Genomic DNA, 14,801 nt, shown 5'->3' with positions numbered 1-14,801 from the left:
AATCTGTAAATTTCTCTAGATCTTTTTAATAAAAGAGATCATGGCACTTGCTTATTACTGGAATCATGGGAATGTCAAGAGCATTCATGCTACAATGAGTACCAAACAATTTGAAAACTGAGGAACGGGGCGCCTGGGTGGCTGTGTGGGTTAAGCTGCTGACTTCAGCTCAGGTCATGATCTCACAACTCGTGAGTTTGAGCCTCGCATTGGATTCTGTGCTGACAATGCAGAGCCTGGAGCCCGCTTCATATTCTGTCTCTGTCCCTCTGCCCCTCCCCTGATTATGCTCTGTCTCTCTTTAAAAAAAAAAAAAAAAAGTGAAAAATGCAGAGAAGTACTGAAAATGAAGCCAGAATCTAGAATGAATCATATTTTATAACAAATTTCCGTAACCAAGTATTTCATCTGAGTGAGTTTTAGATTTTCAGGATGGTTAGTTTCCTGTGAACTAGAACTTTATCATTAATGTAAAAGGGATATTCAGCTTCTGCTTCACCTGATGATATAAGAAAACCTATTAGCTTGTCCTCTATGAACCTGAAAGCGTGCAGAGAGGTGTCTCAATGCCATGCCACAGGAGTCTGCACTTCACTGTTTTAGGAATGAGTCTGTACCTCGCTCTTTAGGTTGTACACAGACCGAGAAAACAATCTTGCCAAGCTGTGGTTAATAAACGGCTTGGATACTGAGAAGGATACCTAATGTGTTGAGTGAAAGCTTTTGAATTCAAGCACACCTCACCCTGGAACTTTTGAGTTAAGCCCAACAAAATAAAAGTTAAACTCCTGCACTCATTAAAAACATAATGATGGGGGTATCTGGATGGGTCAGTCAGTTAAGCGCCAAACTCCCTTGGTTTCAGCTCAGGTCATGATCTCATGGTTTTGTGAGTTTGAGCCCTGAATCAGGCTCTGAGCTGACAGCATGGAGCCTGCTTGGGATTCTCTCTCACCCTCTCTCTCTGCCCCTCCCCAACTTGTGTTGTCTCTGTCTCTCTCAAAATAAAAAAATAAACTTAAAAAATTTTTTTCAATGAAAATTAGGGTGAAATACAGTTTCAGAATTCTTCATATAAGAAGAGCTCTGAATTGTGCTTGTGATTCAGTATACACTTACAGTGTAATGTCATCAAAAAAAGCAGTATTTTGCCACATTAATAAAATATATTTTCACAAATTAAATAAAGGAAGAAACTAATTGTATTCTATACCTAACTTACTCATTAGGAAGACTAGAGGAAGGACCTATTGATAATATTTTCAAAGAAGGGTAATTATGATGGTAAATTATTGCAAAATAATTTACATTTCTGATTGTATTTAAGCTGAAAAATATAAACCTTATGTAACCTATAGTTACACAGTGAAAATTAGATTTAAAGACATGAAGAACCACAATGCAGAAAAGGATTATGTTGATTTGTCTAGTTCCAGAGGTTAAAAGTAATGCCAGTTTATGGAAGATTCTAGGGACTAGATTTGGGTCTGAATATAAGCGACTTAAAAAATATTTATATTGTTTAAAACCAAGATGAACTATTTTTAAGAGTAAGTGACCTCTTGCCTCCAAATTTGTAAATAGTTTAAATTCCCACTTTTGAAGGCTTTTCAGATAAGATCCTAGTTTTGAATTAGGTCTAAATATCAAAAGGTCCGTCTGTTTTTTCAAGATGTTGGTTATAAATGATGGGACATTGATGAAGAATATATATTGCCGTAAGTATTATATTTACTGCCTATAATATTCACTAAATTTACAATCCCAAGAAGGTTACTTAACATTGCTAACTTCTATTTCTTTACCTATAAAGTGAAGATCTTAGTATTTGCCTCTTAGGGTTTTTGTAAAGTTGAAATGAGTTCATATAAAACAGTTAACATAGAGCCTGCTTTTATGGTAAGCATCCGATACATGTTCAGCATGGCCATAGACAACCAGGAAAAAGGTTTGCGGGTCCCTGTCCTGGGAAGTTTTCCTGTTTGCTTACTATATTACTTTCCTTTGCACAGGACTCCTAGTCTCTATTGATCTTAGGAAATGCTTTATTACAATTTGGTTACCAAAAACCTGAGCACATTATCTTCATGTCTTGAAATTATGCTCATGTTTTAGGCTTTTTTTTTAATTCTCAATTGCTGAAAAAATAGGAACTCTTTTTAAATATATTATCTACTTCAGGGTTCCTGGAATAAAAAAGGCAAGATAGTAGTGATATACTGCTATCACAGAGAATGATGTGCTTGGGCTTATTATAGATTTACAGGGGTGGTGTTTTGGTTTTATTTAGTCTTATTTTGCTTGACTAGCAGCTGGAGATCCCTGAGTGAACACATTAAAAATATTTGACCTTGTGGCACTGCCAAAGGAGTCATTCAGTTTTACAGTCTGAACATGTGTATTGAGCAATAGATGAATGAGAATCAGATGAATGGCACATGACTTGCTTGGTCCTTGGTCTGCTGTGCACTTCTGTTTCATTAAGATTAGTTCTCCCAAGACTGCATACAGATTTTCTGAAAGCAGTATGTTTGTGAAGGTCATTGTTATGAAGCTGTCTGCCAAGAATAGAGAGCTGCTATAAAAATGTAATAGGTACAAGAAACAACTCCATTGAAGTATAACTTATTTTCAGATCTTGTTTGTTTGCTTGTTTATCACTGGATTAAGTGAGAGGACCAGGAAACACAAGAAAGATCATGAGATTTAGGAGGTTAGGGTTTGCAGAACTACAAATAGCTCTTATAAAAGTTGTATTATGTTAATATTCTCTCAGCTGGAATCCTATTTTGGTCTCAGTAACTTGAAGTAGCAGTGAGTGCCTAAATCCCTGCCTGATTAACACAATTTTTTGGCATGTGTACACAATTTCTGTATTTAACTTTTCTTATTTAAATTCAGTTCAGGGTGGGATTCAACTCAGGCAATGAGCTTTGTTTGTCTCAGTAAGTTACTACTAAGTTCACCTTTCAGTGGGTTGAAGATGGGAAGGTTGCTTACAGCAAAAGCTCAGTGACAGCTTGTGTTTATGAAAAACGAGGCAGATGAAATCTCCTGTGGAATCCAGAGCCAGGTGACTATTTACATAAAAATTCCTTGTTTAACCATTTCCATGTTTTTAGTTCAGATTCTGGGTACTAAGCGAAAATGTACAAGGTAGAAAAGTATTACAAAATCCGAGACATGAATTACTTTTTTTCCCTTAGAATTCACTTCTCAGATGGTTTGAAGGACTCTCCTCTCTGTGTGCCTTAGTTCTCCGCGAGCTTTGCTTCATCCCATTTACTGGCTCCTCTTCCTTTGTCCTTCAGGGTGTGATTAGACCCTGCAGCGTATCAGAGCTTCCCTCTCAGTCTGCAAGCATTTCTTGGATGCAGAATCTTTTGTCCCTACATTGAAGTTCAAAATATAAAATGTAACGAAAGCAGAGTTGTGCTAGTCAATCAAGTGGCCCCCACAGACTTTGACTGAAATGATCTAGGACTCCATGAAACTCAGGTGAAGACTGGTAGTCAGTCTTCATGATTTCTCCTATTTCTTATAGACTGATGTCACCCCAGTCTGGGGTGCTGGTGTAGTTCTCCTTCTCACATTCCCATTTCATAGGCCCAGTGGCAAACTGGGAATTCTTTCCTGAATGTTCTGTTGTCATTCTAAAGCATAAATCACATCATGACCTTTTTTGTTGTTACACAGTTCCATAGCTTTTAGGGAACAAAATAAAGTCGCAATTCCATAGCATGGCATTCAAGAAGCCAAAGAGTCTGACCATACTCCAGCTAGTCTCATCGCTCAGTGTTGGCTTCACCTGCTCTATTTTTTTTTTGAAAGAGAGAGAGTGAATGGGGGAGAGGAGGAGGAGGAGGAGGAGGAGGAGGAGAGAGAGAGACAGAGAATCTTAAGCAATCTCCACCTTCAGCTCAAAGCCCAATGTGGGGCTCAATGTCACAACCGTAGGATCATGACCTGAGCTGAAATCAAGAGTCAGAAGCTCAGCCTACTGAATCACCCAGGCTCCCGTCACCTGCTCTATTTTAAGGACCACAACGCACATCTGTTTTCTACTCTACTACCTCATTCATACATTACTTACAGTAGTTTCTCTCAACTCCTCTATGTGTTAAAGTATACTTGCCTTTTAAGATTATGTTCAAACATCACCTCTCTGAAACTCCATTTCTTGCCTACTGTCTCCTAACATTGTATTTATTTTTTTATACATTCAACCAAAAAATTATTGAGTTACCTTTTGTTTCATATAGGTTTAAAACATGATTATTAAGAAGCTTGACATAAATGAATGTGTAAGGCCTTTGAAGCATATTGACTAAATTTTATTTAAATTGAGCATTGGTTGGCCAACTTCTAAAGTTACAGATTTCTTTTTGAGTCATCTGGTGGTTTGCTTCTCCAGGGGGCAGGACTCTGAGGTTGATGCAGACCAGAATAGAAGATGCTGGAGAGTATACTTGTGTTGTAAGAAATGCAGCTGGTGAAGAAAGAAAAGTCTTTGGGCTTTCAGTATTAGGTATTTTTATAACTTTCAGTTGGCTTAATGCATTCTGTGTGTAGAGTTATAATTTATCTACAGTTTGATCTCACATTTCATGTATTCTTTGGCCCCTGGACTGATACCTTTGGCAATAATTCAAAGTTAGAATAATTTGAATGTAATTGGATTAAAATGCCTGAAATGCCATGTCTTTTCAGTTCACAATTGTTCAATAATATTCTGAGACTCTGATAACTTGTTTCAGGTGAATATTTATCTGAGCTTTAGTGGGAGAAATAAATGTCTAATAAATGTTCTTATCAACTTGTTGGCATTATTATCCAGACTTTATAACTTATGTTACAATAAAATTCAGTGTAAGTGAATTCATGATGTATAACTTTATACTATATCTAAAAATTGGAATTGATCAAAATAATGTTATGACATTATTCTAGTAAACAAATAATGAGAATTTGGGGATTTGTTTTAAAAGTTATAGATTATAAAAATATAAACATAGATGCTTATAAAATAACAATCCTTCTATTGGAATTGTTGCTTACTTTTTCTGTTTTTTTCTGCATTTAATATTTTTTTTAGTGCCACCTCGCATTGTGGGCGAAAATACATTGGAAGACATGAAGGTAAAAGAGAAACAGAGTATTACACTGACTTGTGAAGTGACAGGTAAGGGACTTTGCTCTTGTACTTCGGCTGTTCCTCCACTCACTGATTATTTATTGCCTCCACTATGTATCTTAATTAGTTGAGAAAAAAGTCAAACTACTATAATAAGCATTTGAAAGTGGATTCTAGTTAAGTAGAGCCAAGAAGTGTAGGAGGAAATTTCTCAGATTGTGTGGAGATAAAAAGAATATTCCAGTGTGCCTGGATGGCTCAGTTGGTTAAGCTTCTGACTCTTGATTTCAGCTCAGGTAATGATCTCACAGTTTGTGAGATCCAGCCCCTTATCAGACTCTACACTGTAAGGTTAAATTGGTGGAGTGAGAAAGCCACAAAAACAGAGAGACTGGAAAAAAAGACCAGAGCCCCCTTTATTAAAGAGCTCTCCAGTGAGGTTCCGTGGCCCAGAGGGAACCAGCCAGGGAAGTCGCAGAAACAATACAGAAAACCAAGGTCAGAAATAAATGTAAAAGGCCCTTATTGGGAGCACTCTCAGGCGCGGTTCCCTGGTCTGGACAGGATGGGCCAGGGAAGTTGCACCAGTAGGACAAAAAGCAGGGCATTATATAGGGCACTAGTTCCGGGGGTGTGTCCAGGGGCAGATGACCTGTTTTCTGAGAAGCTGGCAGCAGCGAAAGTTCCAAAATGGCGGTCTATTGGCCATCTTGGTATTGGTCAGCGGGATGGTCTGTTGGCCATCTTGGTGTTGTTTGGTGGGAAAGTCCTGGGATGGCGGTCTATTGGTCATCTTGATGTTCCTTTCCCTGAGCCTGCCAAACCTATCATACACTGGCAGCCTGGGGCCTACTTAGGCTTCTCTCTCTCCCTCTGTTTGTCCCTCCCCCTCTCAAAATAAATAAACTTAAAAAAAAAAAATCTAGATATAAAAAGAATACCCCCTACACCAAGGAAAAGAAGAAAGAAGGGGTGGGTGGGGAGAAAAAGACACATCTGTCTTTTCTTTCAATTCAATAAATTATTGTCTTTTCTATATTGCCTTTTTATTTTGCCAACGATTTCTTTTGCTGGGCAGAAGTTTTTTAGTTTAGTACTCCCATCTCTTAGACTCTGGGTCTGAAGTTCTCTCTTGTCCAGCAAGAGAGTGGATGCAGGATGGAAATGCTAGAAAGGCTAACATTGGGGAGGAGACAAGAGCCTCGAGTAAGAGTCCTTGATCCATTTTTATTAGGATCAGAAGACTTACAAGCGTGATGGGTGTGCAAAAGAGACAATGAAACTGTGAAGATTAAGTCATGGGCATGGGGGAAAGGGAGTTTTGAAGATATGCGGTGTTAGCAGTTTGGTTAATACAAAACAGAATTCTGGTACTGGATGGAAGGTTGTTTTCAGCAGACTTGAGGTCCAACTCTGTTTACTTAAACTGGCCCAGGGGATAAGAAACACAAAACATACTACCTCAGGGTCAACAAGGCTCCTTTCTTTTGCTAATTAGCTCTACTCCAGGCAACTTTGCCCATCTGGGGTCTATAGTTCTGTTTACACGTTTTAGTCCTTCCTTCCAGTGAAAGCAGCTTTCTGCTATTATACTAATTTCGAGGGTGCTTCTCCCCTGAACAGCTAATCTTGTTTTCCTAATCTTGGATGTTTTCATTCAGAGATTTCCTATTCCTGTACCTTTGTCCTGTACTGGGGGCCTTTGCCCTGTTTGCCTAATCTTGTTTACCCAAACTTGGGTGTGTCCATTCTGTGGTGTTTTAATTCTTTATGCCTCCTTAACCCATCAGTTAATTCCTCAGGGAATTCCTAAGCTTATTACCCACAGTCCCCCTTTTTTTGTTTTTCTTGGTTCTTCTAGTTTTGTGTTCAAGGACTGTCACGACAAGCTCCTGGTCCTTTTGCTTTTGGATGGCTTGGAGGGTGATTCTGCAAAGACATAAAAAGAGGCACAGTAAAAGCATTCCCTTCCCAGAGTTATCCAGAATTTAAGATGAGTACTGGCTGTAAGTGAGAAAGGGTTTAGGTCATGCCACACTTTCCAGGAATCAGCCCGTTCATTTTTAAGTTGGTCTTTTGCATATTGTAGTTGTTGGTGCAATGTCACGTCTAAATTTTCTATATTGTTAGAGAGGTAAGAAGAAAAAACACTGTGAAGGTGTGTCTGGACAGCATCCCAAGCTTGGGAGTGATTTTAAGGAATGCCAGTCATGCAAATATGCTGGTAGTTAGAGTCACAGGGCAGTTTAGAGTGAAGGTACAGGCCTCCTGTCTTTTTCCAATGAATTCCACTGCAGCCTCAAGAGCTTCGAGGCATGCCAAAACTTGTCTATCAATAGAAGTTTGGCTTATAAATTCTTTGGTAGTGTTGGCCATAAATTTATTAAGGACATGGGCTGTTTGGATAGTACTATGCAGTCTGATTCCAGTAACAGTCTTAATAGGCAATACCACCTACTGCTGCTAGGATGCCCATGATTAACAGGCCAACAAATCTTTTTTGCCTTACATCTGAGTACTAGTGTTGAACAAACTTGGAAAGAGCACGTAGTCCTGATGGATACATACAGGGCTCAGAGCTATTACCAGGAATCCAGGTGCTAAGTACTAATAAAGAGGAGATATTTAATTGGATGATGTTATGATTATTTATGCAGGACACAAACCAGCCCTGGGAGGTAGAGATATTATAATTATCTTCTAGTTGTTCTGTAAAGTGGAGATAGCAAAGAGAATGTAGGGAGAAGGGACACAAATACTGGTCCATGCAAATTGATCGTTGTTCAAGGAGGCCCAAGTTATGTTAATATGTCGATTTACATAAACATCACCATGGCTAACCATACAAGTGGAAAAGGGAAGGCCTAGCTTCCAAAGATTAACAAACCAAGGTCCTTTTAATTTCCCTTTATGTGCAGAAATTATAGGGCCAGACAAGCCTCTGTCTTTCCAGAAAATATTCTCTACTAGACTGGTCAAAGATATAGCCTTATTTGAATATTTTGTTTCAAGATGTCCTCTAGGACCCCTGTCAATAATAGTCCAACTTCCCCATTGAAGATTATATAACAGGTTGTGCAAGGAATATTATTTCAGGGGTGGTCTGAATATTTGAGACTAGAACAAGCTATAACATTAGGACTGTGAGATATGTTTGTTTTTTGAGATAAATCAAAGCTTGTGGCTGAGGAAAAGGTAAAAAAAATAAGTTGGCCTTGTAGAGCCTTGGAGCCGTACATGTACAAGCCAGTTGATTTTTAGTTTGAGACAGGCAGATAAGTCGCTAAGTTGAGTCACACACATAGGTGCTGGAGTGAGTCACCATTGAGGTCTTCACATATAAAGCCAATGTTCTTGTTCGGTTTGGAAGGGTGGGTTAAGACTGGCTCATTCCGTGAACTCTGTCATTATTGCTAATAGGAATATCCCAGCCTAGGAGTGTTAAGCTATCAAATATAGGTGGGTTAAGGAGATGTGCCCAATATGAATATTGAACTTGGCCTAGACAAATGAGGGCAAGAAGAAGAATCAGGGTTACATATACTGAATTCCTGCTAATGATGTAGATCATGGCCTTCAGATGTGAATTAGGGGTATATGCAATATCATTGTGTTGTAAGAGGATGCCGGCCTGGTTAGACAGGTGTTTAAGGCTTCCCCGTGTTATATCAAGGGCAAGGACTTGTGTTTGTGGAGTGGCTTCAGGTTGAGGAGTCCATGAAGAGGCTTCTTCCATCTTGAAAAAGGGTGGGCAGTGGTTGCGCACTCAGTCATTCTCTGGATGTCCTGGTTCTTTGGAAGGTATCCTGGGGGTCTCCCCCATTCCATGGGTATGGCTTCACCAACCAAGAGAGAATCCACAAGTATCTATTTGTATCTTCTGCCCATTTTTTAACTAGATTATTTGGTTTTGGGGTATTATGTTCGATAAATTCTTTATAGACCTTGGATACTAACCCTTTATTATATATGTCGTTTGCAAACGCCTTTTCCCACTCAATAGGTTGTCTTTTAGTAGCATTGATTGTTTCCTTTGCTGTGCAGCAACTGTTTATCTTGATGAGGACTAATAGTGCATTTTTGTTTTTGTTTCCCTTGCCTCCGGACATATGTCTAGGAAAAAATTGCTATAGTCATTGTCAAAGAGGCTGTCGTTGTGTTCTCCTCTGAGATTTTGAGGGTTTCCTATCTCACATTTAGGTCTTCCATCCATTTGAATTTATTTTTGTGTATGGTATAACAAAGTGGTCCAATTTCATTCTTTTGCATGTAGCTGTCCAGTTTTCCCAGTGCCACTTGTTGAAGAGACTGTCCTTTGTCCACTGGATATTCTTTCCTGCTTTGTTGAAGATTAGTTGACCATGTAGTTGTAGGTTTTTCTTTTCTTGCCTGGTTTGAAAAGAATTAAACTTCTGTAGCCAAGACTTGCAGCGCGGATGTTGAATACGAATGGTAGGAGCAGGAAACTTCATCTTGATCTTAGAGGAAAAGCTATCAGTCTTTTACCATTGTGTATGATTTTAGCTATGAATTTGTCATACATACATGGCTTTCATTATGTTTAATGTTCCTTCTATAGGCAACTTTTTGAGAGTTTTTATCATGAATGTTGAATTTTGTCAGATGCTTTTCCTGTCTGTTGAGATGAGCATATGATTTTTTATCCAATTTTAATTAATATACAGTGTTATTAGTTTCAGGTATACAATATATTGGTTCAGCAATTCTATACATTACTCAGTGCTCATCATAATACATGTACTCTTAATTCCCTTCACATATTTCACTCATCTCTCTACCCACCACCCCTTTGGCAACTGCTAGTTTGTTCTCTGTATTTAAAAGCCTGTTTTTTTGTTTGTCTATTTTTTCCTTTTTTAAAAATTTCTTAAATTCCACATGTACATATGTTATATACACATATGTGTTATATACATATACATATGTTATTATACCTGGATACTTGGGTCACTTCCATATCCTGGCTATTGTAAATAATACTTCATTATACATGGGTGTGTGTATATATTTTTTTTAATTAGTGTTTTTGTTTTCTTTGGGTAAATACCCAGCAGTAGAATTACTAGATCATAAGGCAGTTCTATTTTTTATTTTTTGAGGAACCTTCATACTGTTTTCTACACTGGCTGCACCAGTATATGAGGGTTCCTTTTTTCACAACAATAATGCACTAGAGTTCCTTTTTCTTTTTTGTTTTTTAATTTTTTTATGTTTTTTATTTTATTTTTGAGAGAGAGAGACAGCACCAGCAGGGGAAAGTCAGAGAGAGAAGGAGACACAGAATCCGAAATAGGCTCCAGGCTCTGAGCTGTCAGCACAGAGCCCGATGCAGGGCTTGAACCCACAAACCATGAGATCATGACCTGAGCCGAAGCCAGACACTTAACCGACTGAACCACCCAGGCACTCCAAGGGTTCCTTTTTCTCCATATCCTTACCAGCACTTGTTTTTTGTGTCTTTGATTTTAGCCATTTTGACAGTGAGGTGGTATCTCATTGTGGTTTTGATTTGCATTTATTTCCCTGATGATTAGTGATATTGAGCATATTCTCATGTGTCTACTACCCAACTATCTCTTGGAAAAGTATCTATTCATGTCCTCTGATCATTTTTAACTGGATTATTTGTTTTTGGAGATGTTAAGTTATATAAGTTCTTTATATATTTTGGATATTAACCCAAAATATATGAGTATATGAATGTATATATCATCCACAAATATCTTGTCCCATTTAGTAGGTTGTCTCTTGGTTTTGTTGATGGTTTCCTTCACTGTGCAAAAGGGTGTAGTCTTAATAATTTAATTTTGCTTTTGTTGGTTTGGTTTTGCTTGAGGAGACATATCTGGAGAAATGTTTCTATATCTGATGTCAAAGAAATTACTGCCTATGTTTGTTTTCTAGGAGTTTTATGGTTGCAGGTGTCATATTTAGGCCTTTAATCCATTTAAGTTTATTTTTGTATATGGTATAGAAAGTGGTCCAATTTCATTCTTTTGCATTTAGCTGGATGAGCATATGATTTTTATCCTTTATTCTATTAATGTGATCAACTGTGTTTACTGATTTGTATATATCAAATAATTTTTGCATCTCAGGGATGAATCCCACTTGATTATTGTGTATAATCCTTTACACTTGCTATTGAATTCAGTTTGCCAGTATTTTGTAGAGATTTTTTTTTTTTGGAACCTGTATTATTCAGGAATATTGACTTGTAGTTTTCTTTTCTTTGGTATTCTTACCTGGCTTTGGTATCAGAGTAATGCTGGCCTTGTAAAATGGTTTGGATATATTTCCTCCTCTTCAGTTTTTTGAATGAGTTTCAGAAGAATTGCTGTTAATTCTTCTTTCAGTGTTTGGTAAAATTCACCAGTGAAACCATCCTCTGCTCTTCTTTATTACAAGGCTTTTGATTATGGATTCAGTCTCTTTATTCATTAATCTGTTAGCGTTTTCTGTTCAGATTCAGTCTTGGCAGGTTGTATGTTTTCAGGAATTTGTCTCTTTCTTCTAAGTGGTCAAGTTTGTTGGTGATAGTATCAATAATACTCTATTATAATCCTTTGTATTTCTATGGTATCACTTGTAATGTCTCCTCTTTCATTTATAATTTATTTACTTACATCTTCTCTCTGTCTTTCTTAGGACAGCTAAACATGTTTATCTTTCCAAAAACCAATTCTTAGTTTTGTTAATCTTTTTATTTGATTGTTTTCCCGTTCTCCATTTATTTCTGCTCTAGTCTTTATTATTTTCTTCCTTCTGCTAACTTTGGTTTTAGTTCTTTTATTTGTTTTTCCTCTAGTTCTGTGAGGTATGGGAAGTAAGGGTTTTTTTAGTTGAAATTTTTCTTTTCTATGTGTGCATTTTTCAATATAAGCTTCTGTCTTAAAACTGTATTTGCTGCATACCATAAATTTTGGTATATTGTGTTTCCATTTTCATTTGTCCTAAGATACTTTTTCATTTCCCTTTCAATTCTCTCTTTTATCCACTGGTTATTCTAAATTGTATTGTTTAATTTCCATGTATTTGTGAATTTTTCAGCTTTCCTTCTGTTATTGGTTTGTACTTTTATACCATTGTGATAAGAAATGATACTCTGTATGATTTTAATCATCTTAAATTTGTTAAGACTTGTTCTGTGGTCTAACATATGATATATTCTAATAAATGTACTATGTGTGCTGAAAATAATGTGTATTCTGCTGCTGTTGGATGGAATGTACTGTATAAGTCTGTCTATTTGGTCTAGAGTATTGTCCAAATCCTGTTTGTTGGTTGTTGTTGTTTATAGATTCTCTGTATGGATGATCTTTCAATTGTTGAGAGTGGTTATTAAGTTCTCCAATATTATTGTATTGGTGTTTATTTCTCTTGTTAGTTCTATTAGTATTTGTTTCTATATTTAGTTGATCCCACTTTGGGTGCACAAATATTTATATTTATTATATTTTCTTGAGGATTGATCCATTTATCATTACATAATGAACTTCTTTGTCTCTTTTGTAGGCAGCATATTACTAAATCTTTTTTTTTAATCCATTCAGTCATTCTCTGTTTTTTGATTGGAGAATTTAATCTATTTATATTAATTATTGATAAGTAAGGACTTACTATTGCCATTTGTTGTTTTCTTATTGTATTGTCAGCCCTTTATTCCTTCTTATCTTGCTGTCTTCTTTTGTGATTTGATAATTTTTTTGTAGCAGTATGCTTTGACTCCTTTATCATAATCTTTTTTGTAACTATTATAGATCTTTCTTCACCATGAGACTTACATAAAATATCTTATATGTTTTTTAGGCTGATAACAACTTTAATTTGATAGTATACATAAATCTTACACTTTTAATTCTCTCCCCCTCACATTTTAGATTATTGATGTGGAAATTTTTATACTTTTTACATATACAAATGCTTGCAGTTATAGTTACTTTAAATACATTCACTTTTAAACTAGAGTTGTAAGTGAATTACACACTACCATTACAATTGTCGAGACTATGACTTTGGCTATATTTACCATTACCAGTGAGTTTTGTACATCCTCTTATTTCCACTTGAGAATGTCCTTAGCATTTCTTGTAAGTGGGTCTAGTGATAATGAACTCCCTCAGCTTTTGTTTGTTCAAGAAGATATTTTTCCTTCATAATTTGCCAACTATAGTATTCTTGGTTGATAATTTTTTTCTGTTAATATTTTGAATATATTATCCTATTCTTTCCTGGCATACAAAGGAGACCTTTATTTAAAAAAATTTTAGGGGCACCTGGGTGGCTCAGTTGGTTAAGCCTCCGACTTCAGCTCAGGTCAGATTTCACATTTGTGGGTTCCAGCCCAGCGTCAGGCTCTGTGCTGACAGCTCAGAGCCTGGAGCCTGCTTCACATTCTGTGTCTTCCTCTCTCTCTACCCCTCCCCTACTCTGTGTCTCCTTCCCTCTCTGCCCCTCCCCCTCTCATGCTCTGTCTCTCTCTGTATCAAAAATAAATAAAACATTAAAAAATTTTTTTTAAATTTTAATGTTTGTTTATTTTTGAGAGAGAGAGAGAGAGAGAGAGAGAGAAAAGACAAAGTAGAAGCAAGGAAGGGGTAGAGAGAGAGAGGGAGACGATCTGAAGCAGGCTCCAGGCCCTGAGCTGGCCTCACAGAGCCCGATGTGGGGCTCAAACTCAAAAACTGCCAGATCGTGACATGAGCTGAAGTCGGGTAATTAACCGACTGAGCCACCCAGGCACCCCCAAAGTAGGCCTTATTTTTTTAATATAGTTTATTGTCTAGTTGGTTTCCGTATAACACCCAGCGCTCATCCCAACAGGTGCCCTTCTCCATGCCCATCACCCCTTTTCCCTTCTCTCCCACCCCCCATCAATCCTCAGATTGTTCTCAGTATTTAAGAGTCTCTCATGGTTTGCGTTCCTCCCTCTCCTTAACTGTTTCTCCCCTTCCCCTCCCCTATAGTCCTCTGTTAAATTTCTCCTGTTCCACATAGGAGTGAAAGCTGTCTTTCTCTGCCTGACTTATTTCACTTAGCATAATACCCTTAAGCTCCATCCACATTGCTACAAATGGCCAGATTTCATTCCTTCTCATTGCCATGCAGTATTCCATTTAGACCTTATTTTTTTAAAAACCAGCTTAAAGTCTTATGGTAGTTCCCTTGTATGTGATAGACTTTTCTTCTTGAAGCTCTCAAACTCTGTCTTTGTCTTTAACTTTAAAAACATAATTGTAATGTGTCTCAGTGTAGCTTTATTCAAGTTCAACCAATTTGGTGTCCTTTGGGCCTCATGAATCTGGATGTCCATTTCTCTCCCCATGTTTGGGAAGTTTTCAGCCATTGTTGCTAAAAATGTACTCTTTGTCCTTTATCTCTGTCCTGGGATTCCCATAATGTATATATTGTTTCTGTTGATGGTATTTGTAAGTCCCATAGGCTTTCCTCTTTGTTTCTTTGTTTTTCTCTCTCTCTTTCTCTCTTTCCTTTTCTGACTGGATAATTAATGACCTATCCTCTAGTTCACTAATTATTTCTTCTTCTTTATTGAGTCTTCTGTTGAAGCTCTCTGTTGAATTCTTTGGGTCAGTCACTATATTCTTCAACTCAAGGAATTCCACTTGTTTGTTTTTGATAGTGTCTA

At 37.2% G+C, this 14,801-nt stretch overlaps 1 protein-coding gene across 1 annotated transcript in view; it reads left to right on the top strand.

Annotated features, from left to right (window-relative positions):
- The window catches only part of HMCN1 (hemicentin 1), a 436,837-nt gene that overhangs the window by 301,365 nt on the left and 120,671 nt on the right, over positions 1-14,801 (top strand). The window contains exons 47-48 of the mRNA XM_029935183.1: positions 4,415-4,528; positions 5,096-5,182. Of these exons, the coding sequence (XP_029791043.1) occupies positions 4,415-4,528; positions 5,096-5,182 (201 nt within the window). The remainder of the gene's footprint in view (positions 1-4,414; positions 4,529-5,095; positions 5,183-14,801) is intronic.

Source organism: Suricata suricatta, chromosome 3 (genome assembly GCF_006229205.1).
Source record: "Suricata suricatta isolate VVHF042 chromosome 3, meerkat_22Aug2017_6uvM2_HiC, whole genome shotgun sequence".
NCBI classification, from domain to species: domain Eukaryota; kingdom Metazoa; phylum Chordata; class Mammalia; order Carnivora; family Herpestidae; genus Suricata; species Suricata suricatta.
The sequence above is the reverse complement of the archived record's forward strand: the minus strand, read 5'-3'. Positions and strand labels throughout refer to the sequence as shown.